This window comes from Balaenoptera musculus, chromosome 8, assembly GCF_009873245.2.
Source record: "Balaenoptera musculus isolate JJ_BM4_2016_0621 chromosome 8, mBalMus1.pri.v3, whole genome shotgun sequence".
NCBI lineage: Eukaryota > Metazoa > Chordata > Mammalia > Artiodactyla > Balaenopteridae > Balaenoptera > Balaenoptera musculus.
Genome location: NC_045792.1, coordinates 38,177,855 through 38,184,851, shown reverse-complemented (window position 1 = coordinate 38,184,851; position 6,997 = coordinate 38,177,855). Strand labels below are relative to the sequence as shown.

The 6,997-nt window shown below is 49.3% G+C and overlaps 1 protein-coding gene across 2 annotated transcripts; it reads left to right on the top strand.

Annotated features, from left to right (window-relative positions):
* The first annotated feature begins 461 nt into the window (after positions 1-461).
* On the top strand, positions 462-5,412 carry FUT4 (fucosyltransferase 4). Of its 2 annotated transcripts, XM_036861669.1 has the most exons (2): positions 462-2,041; positions 2,432-5,412. In XM_036861669.1, the coding sequence occupies exon 2, from the start codon at positions 2,547-2,549 to the stop codon at positions 3,738-3,740; it is 1,194 nt and encodes a 397-aa protein (XP_036717564.1). In that variant the 5' UTR covers positions 462-2,041; positions 2,432-2,546; the 3' UTR covers positions 3,741-5,412. The 2 variants fall into 2 exon arrangements, with proteins under 2 accessions (XP_036717564.1, XP_036717563.1); XM_036861668.1 differs by having other exon boundaries at positions 1,890-5,412.
* Positions 5,413-6,997: the final 1,585 nt, after the last annotated feature.

Below are 6,997 nucleotides of genomic sequence, written 5' to 3'. Positions count from 1 at the left end.
TGCTGCTTATTCTGTTTAGACTAATGTCTCAGCCCTCTTTCGCCCCCATTTTAATCATTCCTAATTATTCCAGGAACCACCTTCTCAAAACCTTCCAAGATCCCTTCCTCTCCATTGTCTGCACTTCTCATAGATTCTGAAAGGTAGAAATAGTGTTTTTCATCCCAGTTTCCCAGTTGGCTAAATGAATAAATGAGAACACCTGGCTTTATTACTTTCCCTTAAAGCCTTTCCTCCTCTTGCCTCCTCCCCTCCATTCCTTTTAAGTAAGAACAAACCACTGCCCGGTGAATAAATGCATATAGTTTGTAGGTAAGTCATGACTTTTTTCACTGATCCAGCCACAAACTTCTGCTTGGTATCCCCTCGCATACACCAAGATATGACTGAAGTAGGGACAGTTTGTGGTCCTGCACCCTACCAAGATAAGTGGACACAATGGAAATTGATATTCATGAGATCTGAGCCATTCTGCCAGTAAAAAGTTGCTTTAATTGGAATATCTGAAGGATCTAAGGGAAAATTGGGAGTGGAGGGAGGATACAGGCAAGCAGGCTAACATTTACCAAATGCCAAACACAATGTCAGGCTCTATCTATGATGTCTTATTTAACTGAAGTGGGGGAGGAATGGGCATAAACGTATAGGTTTTTGAATTGCATAAAAAGAAAACCCAATAGGTCCTTTCCTTCCTTTGGTTGAAAAAAGTTATTCATGCATTTATAGCCTTTTCTTTCTAATTAAAAATAACAGAGTGGAGAATCACTGAAATTTCGAATTTCAAAGACAATTTGTTTAACTAGCTTGAAAAATGATTCTATAAAAACATTATTATAAAAGCTTTTGGTGTGTAAGAGAAAGTATCACTAGGCTGATGGGTACAGCCAGAGCACCTAACACTGTCCATTCAGCTCCCAGATTGTCACTGTGGGCGGGCAGGTAATGCCACTTGAAACTACCTAAATGAAACCATTTTTATAGAAGCTTTTACAATCTGTACTTGGTTTTCAATGAAAAAGTTCTTCATAATAAATCCAAATGGCATAACATCAAAAATACCTGACAGGTTGGCCCCATTCTCAGCAAGTCTACTTCTTCCCTAATATCTTGTAACTTACATGGCACTGGGCTGGGGCACCACCAATGCACCGCTGTGATCTAAAAATTCTCTCAAACTGCCTCCTCTCCTTAGGTCAACAGCCCACCCATGCCCTATTTAGAACTTTGCTGAATAAAAGTTTAATTACATAAATGAAGGCCAAAATCCAGAAATTCAAATTCAAGCCATCGGGGAAAAAACCTCCTTAAGTCACGGTAGAAGTAGATGCCTCAGTTGCTTCATTGATAAACCTGAAGAGGCCACTGTGATACCCTTTATACCCTAAACTTGGATGCTATAATATTTATCTTAGTCATCGTTTTATAGTCCACAGTGTTTTGCTGGATCTTCATGAGCCCAGATATTAAGCTGCTTCTTAAGTGCTTAGTAAAATTAATGGTGTTGTTCATTCATTCATCTCACTGAATAGGCAGGAAGTTCATAGCTCTGGTACAAAGAAAGCTATGAGCCAGCAGGCAGAAGCGTTCATTCAGTGGGGGAGCGAAGAAAAAGAACGTGTTTTCACTGCTCAGGAAACTTTCGATTCTTCTGTTTCCTCTGCTGGGGCTGTAGGCAAAGCGAATGTTCTGACAGTAGGGTTTCCTTGAAAACTTGGTTTCACAAAATGCACCACCTCTGTGGGCCGCGCTTCGGGAGCTGACTGCGCTACCTGCCTGCGTCGGCGGCAGGTCACGAGGTTAAGGTCCGCTCCGCGTAGGCTGAGCCTCTGTCAGCACGTTTCCGCGGCCTCGCGGGCTCCCTCCCTCCGGCAGGCGTCGCTGGCCATTGATGGGGCAAGAGGAAGGAAGAGGATCTTCGATCCCGCCCGGAGGCTCGGTACCCCTGGGCCGCCTTCCTCCCGCGCCCGCGCCGCCGCGGCTTCTGGAGGGTCTCGCACCAGCTGCCGGCGCCCAGGGATGAACCGGGCCCTCACTCTGGAAGGCAAGAATCTGGGCGGCCGCGATTGAGGGCTCGGGCGCAGCTGGGAAGGAGTCCCCGGCAGGCGAGAGCGCCAGCGCCAGGCCAAGGCGTGGGGTGCGCGGAGAGGTCCGGGATCACGGCAACGGCATCCGGAGTCGCGGGCGGGGCGCTGCCGGGGAGTCCGGGAACCCTGGAGGGGCCGGGGAGTGGGCGGAGGTGCAGCAGGAGGCGCCCGGGGCTTGGCCGGGCTGGTCTGGTCGGGCGCGCGGTGGAGGGGAGGGACGGGGCTGCGCTGGGCTGGGCCGCCGGGTCCGCTTCCCTCGCCCTGGACTCTCGCCGGGCGGCGAGGGGTGGGGAAGAGAGCAAGACCTGCGGGCCTTTAGATCCTGGGACCGCCCTTTCCCGCTCCAGGTCGGGCGGCGAGCAGCAACGAAGGCTGAACCCTCAGTGGCAGCATGAGAGCGGGCACCGCCGCTCCGGGCTTGCGGCCGCGCGGCGGGCGGCGGCGTCTCTGCCGGCGCTCGCCATGGGCGCGCGGTGGGGCCGGCGGCGCACTCGGCGTGGAGGCCTGAGGCTGTCCGAGGCCCAGTTGGCGCTGATGGTCGCCAGCCTGGTGTGCAGCGCCGTGGTCGTCTATGTTTGCTGGAAGCAGCTGCCGCCGCTGCCCTGGGCCTCCTCCGTCCCGCCGCGGCGGGTGAGCGTGCTGCTGTGGTGGGAGCCCTTCGGGGGCCGGCACCGAGCCAAAAGGCCGCCCCCTGATTGCCGGCTGCGCTTCAACATCAGCGGCTGCCGCCTGCTCACTGATCGCGCGGCCTACGGGGAGGCCCAGGCGGTGCTTTTCCACCACCGAGACTTGGTGAAGGGACCCCCGGACTGGCCCCCGCCCTGGGGCGTCCACGTGCGCCCAGCGGAGGAGCAGCAGGTGCTGATCGACGACGAGGAGGAAGCCTCGGAGGCCTTAGCCCTGGCTGCCTCGGGCCCCAGGCCCCCGGGCCAGCGCTGGGTGTGGATGAACTTCGAGTCACCCACCCACTCCCCGGGGCTGCAGAGCCTGGCACGTAACCTCTTCAACTGGACGCTCTCCTACCGGGCCGACTCGGACATCTTCGTGCCTTACGGCTACCTCTACCCTAGGACCCATTCCAGCGAGCAGCCGGCGGGTCTGGTCCCGCCACTGGCCCGGAAACAAGGGCTGGTGGCCTGGGTGGTGAGCAACTGGGACGAGCGCCAGGCGCGGGTCCGCTACTACCGCCAGCTGAGCCAGTACGTGACCGTGGACCTCTTCGGCAAGGGCGGGCCCGGACAGCCGCTGCCTGACGTCGGGCTCCTGCACACGGTGGCCCGCTACAAGTTCTACCTGGCCTTCGAGAACTCGCAGCACCTGGATTATATCACGGAGAAGCTGTGGCGCAACGCCTTCCTGGCTGGGGCGGTGCCGGTGGTGCTGGGCCCAGACCGTGCCAATTACGAGCGCTTCGTGCCCCGCCGTGCCTTCATCCACGTGGACGACTTCCCTGATGCCTCCTCCCTGGCGGCCCACCTGCAATTCCTCGATCGAAACCCAGCTGCCTACCGCGGATACTTTAGCTGGCGTCGGAGCTATGCCGTGCACGTCACCTCCTTCTGGGATGAGCCTTGGTGCCGGACCTGCCAGGCTGTGCGGATGGCTGGGGACCAGCCCAAGAGCGTCCCTAACTTGGCTGGCTGGTTTCAGCGGTGAAGCCACCTTCCCCTGGCTGTAACCCAGGGAGGCCAAGTCGTCGGCTTTTGGATCCTCCGGATCCTCCGGATCCTCCGCTGTGCATCTCCTTAACTGCCGAATCACGGGACTGTATTTTCCAAACACTCGTTTTTAATCTATTCCCATAGACTAAAGTTGATTTACCAAGTAATATTATTCAGCACAAAGACTGGGAGGGAAGGGTCCTGGGTGCTCATGGTTTTTGGACAACTAGCAGTTGGGCTTCCTCTGCTGTCCAAGGGCATCTGAGCTCTGGGGTGAAGATGGGGGCCCTTCCTCCCCTTGTAACCAGTGCAGAGGTGAAGAAACAGCTTACCTACAAGAAACAATTGTCAGTGGCTCTGAATTTCCTCATCTGCCACAGGCCATATTTGTGGCCTGTGCTGAGTCCAAATCTCACACAGTGCTCCTTCACTCATGTGACTGGGCCAAATGCGGCAAACCCCTGGTTTCAGATAGAGTCTTGTTGCGGGATAGTGAAAGGACTGTGGCCACAAGTGGGTCTTTCTCTTTGTGCCTGGATTTCTCAAAGCGTCATCTCCTAAGAAGGGTGAGGAGGGTGGTCCAAGAATCCATTGACTTCCTTAACAGGTGCTGTTGTTTGTTCCCTTGCTCTATGAATGGAAACAAGATGCTGGATTGTCCTTGGAGAAGAGTTAGGATGAATATTTGGTGTACCTCACTTTACACAAATGTATTCTTGAAAAGCCGCTTTTAAATCAAATTCACTGTTTTAGAAGAGCGCAATATTTAATGGAACCCTATGGAGAATCCCTTTATAATGTGAATAATCATCTCCTAACTGATTTTTTCTGTGTCTATGTTTTTCTATAACCTGGATCTTTTAAAAAAGCATATTAAAATTACAGATGTGAAAATAAAGCAGAAGCGACCTTCCTCTCCCTTCCTCCCAGAAAACCAGCCTGTGTTTACACACAGAAGAGAAGGAAGCCATAGTGTCACTTTCCACAAAATTATTTATTTTGTGTCTTTACTGGAGCTGAAATTTAAAACTGGAAAGTCAGTCCTCCATGGGGTCCTGGCATTACCTGTCTGCAGAACAATGAAAGGGATTGCACTGTATTATGGAATCATGCAAAAGGAAAAAAGTTTCCTGGTGTCTGTTAATGGCAGTTTTTGATTCTGTCAGTTTTAAGTTAAATGTTTGGTTGCTAGGGAATAGAACTAAATCAGTGCCTGCAGTAAAAACTTTATCTTTTGTTACAGAAATCTGCACTTCTCCCTGGGGCCACCAGGTTCCCCTCCTGGTCTGCCCAGTAGTACAGTGGGTACATCCTCACATTTCTACTGCCCCTGAGACTGTGCTATGGGACCAACTTTGAAAATATATGCATTGACTTTGAAAGTTGTTGAATGAGCAGCATATTCGGTGTCACAATGTACCTGCGCCACGTGAAACACTGAGCTTGGGAAAAACAAAAATGTATAAGGCAAGGTTCCTCTCTTTAAGGCTCTTACAATCTACCACTGTCAAAAAGTAAATAGTGGACTTTGATAAATCAATTGGCAGAACTTATTTGTTTAAAGTAATGTTCTTTTTTTTAAAATTAATTAATTTATTTTTGGCTGTGTTGGGTCTTCGTTACAGTGCGCGGGCTTATTATTGCGGTGGCTTCTCATTGCGGAGCACAGGCTTTAGGCACCCAGGCTTCAGTAGTTGTGGCACACGGGCTCAGTAGTTGTGGCACATGGGCTCTGGAGCACAGGCTCAGTAGCTGTGGTGCATGGGCTTAGTTGCTCCGCGTCATGTGGGATCTTCCCGGATCAGGGCTCGAACCCATGTCCCCTGCATTGGCAGGCGGATTCTCAACCACTGTGCCACCAGGGAAGCCCCAGGCTACTCTTTGTTGAGGTGCACGGGCTTCTCAATGTGGTGGCTTCTCTTGTTGCGGAGCACGGGCTCTAGGCGCGTGGGCTTCAGTAGTTGTGGCACGCGGGTTCAGTAGTTGTGGCTCACGGGCTCTAGAGTGCAGGCTCAGTAGTTCTGGCGCACGGGCTTAGTTGCTCTGCCCGTGTCCCCTGAATTGGCAGGCGGATTCTTAACCACTGCGCTACCAGGGAAGCCCCCTTTTTTTTTTGATTTACATATAGTTGACTTACAGTGTTGTGTTAGTTTCAGGTGTACAGCAAAGTGATTCAGTTAATATATATATTATATATGTAGTATATATATATATAATATATATTCTATATAACATATATATTATAGATAATATATATTCTTTTTCGGATTCTTTTCCATTATAGGTTATTACAAGATATTGAATATAGTTCCCTGTGCTATACAGTGGATCCTTGTTGTTTATCTGTTTTATATATAGTATTGTGTATCTGTTAATCCCAAACTCCTAATTTGGGGGGAAGGGATAAATTAGGAGTAAAGTGACATTCTTAATAATACCATAAATCAATTATTAGAAAGCTAGTTGATTTAAAGCCTGAAATAATGTGTATTTTTTCTCCTTGATTTATTATAATAAGCACCCTCAGTGACCGTTGTGGGTAAGGTCCAAGATTAATTAGGTTTATACAGAATTCTGCTGTAAACAGTAATTTTGCATTTGATTAGTACAATTAGCTGAATCATAAAGTAACTTTTATCTCTATGCATTTGTTCGAAAAGCTCACCAAAGTCTAGGTGCTTCAATTCTCCCTTTTTCTTAAAAGGAGAAATTGAAATCCCTGGATAAAATTTCCTCATTAAAATATTATAGTATGGGCAGAATTACAATATCAAAAGAGAACCTCCAATAAAGAAGGAAAGATTCTATTCTTAAAATAAGTATTTATGATTTATTGGTCAATGGTCTTGGTGTTATTGGGAATCTACATGGGACAGTGGGGGATAGTTTGGAGTTTGAAGGTAATCTGGCTTAACTCTGAATTCCAGCCATGTGACCTTGGGCAAATTAGTAATAACCCTGAGCCTCAGCTTTCTTAACTGTAAAATGGGGCAAGAAATGACTTCACAGCTCCTTATGAGCTGTTCAGGAAATAAAGTAATAAGGTGCCTAACACAGAGTGGTGACTCAATTGGTGACAGATAGGTTTATTTCCCTTCTTGCAGTGATTTCAGGGTGCCTCCATATCCATTTATATGGATTGCAGAATTAAATCTCAGGGTATGTTACAGAATATATCTAAAATAAAAAGGAAGTGGCCTCATATCATGTATTTCAAATGAATCCCTAAAGCTCAGCCATACTATTTCAAGA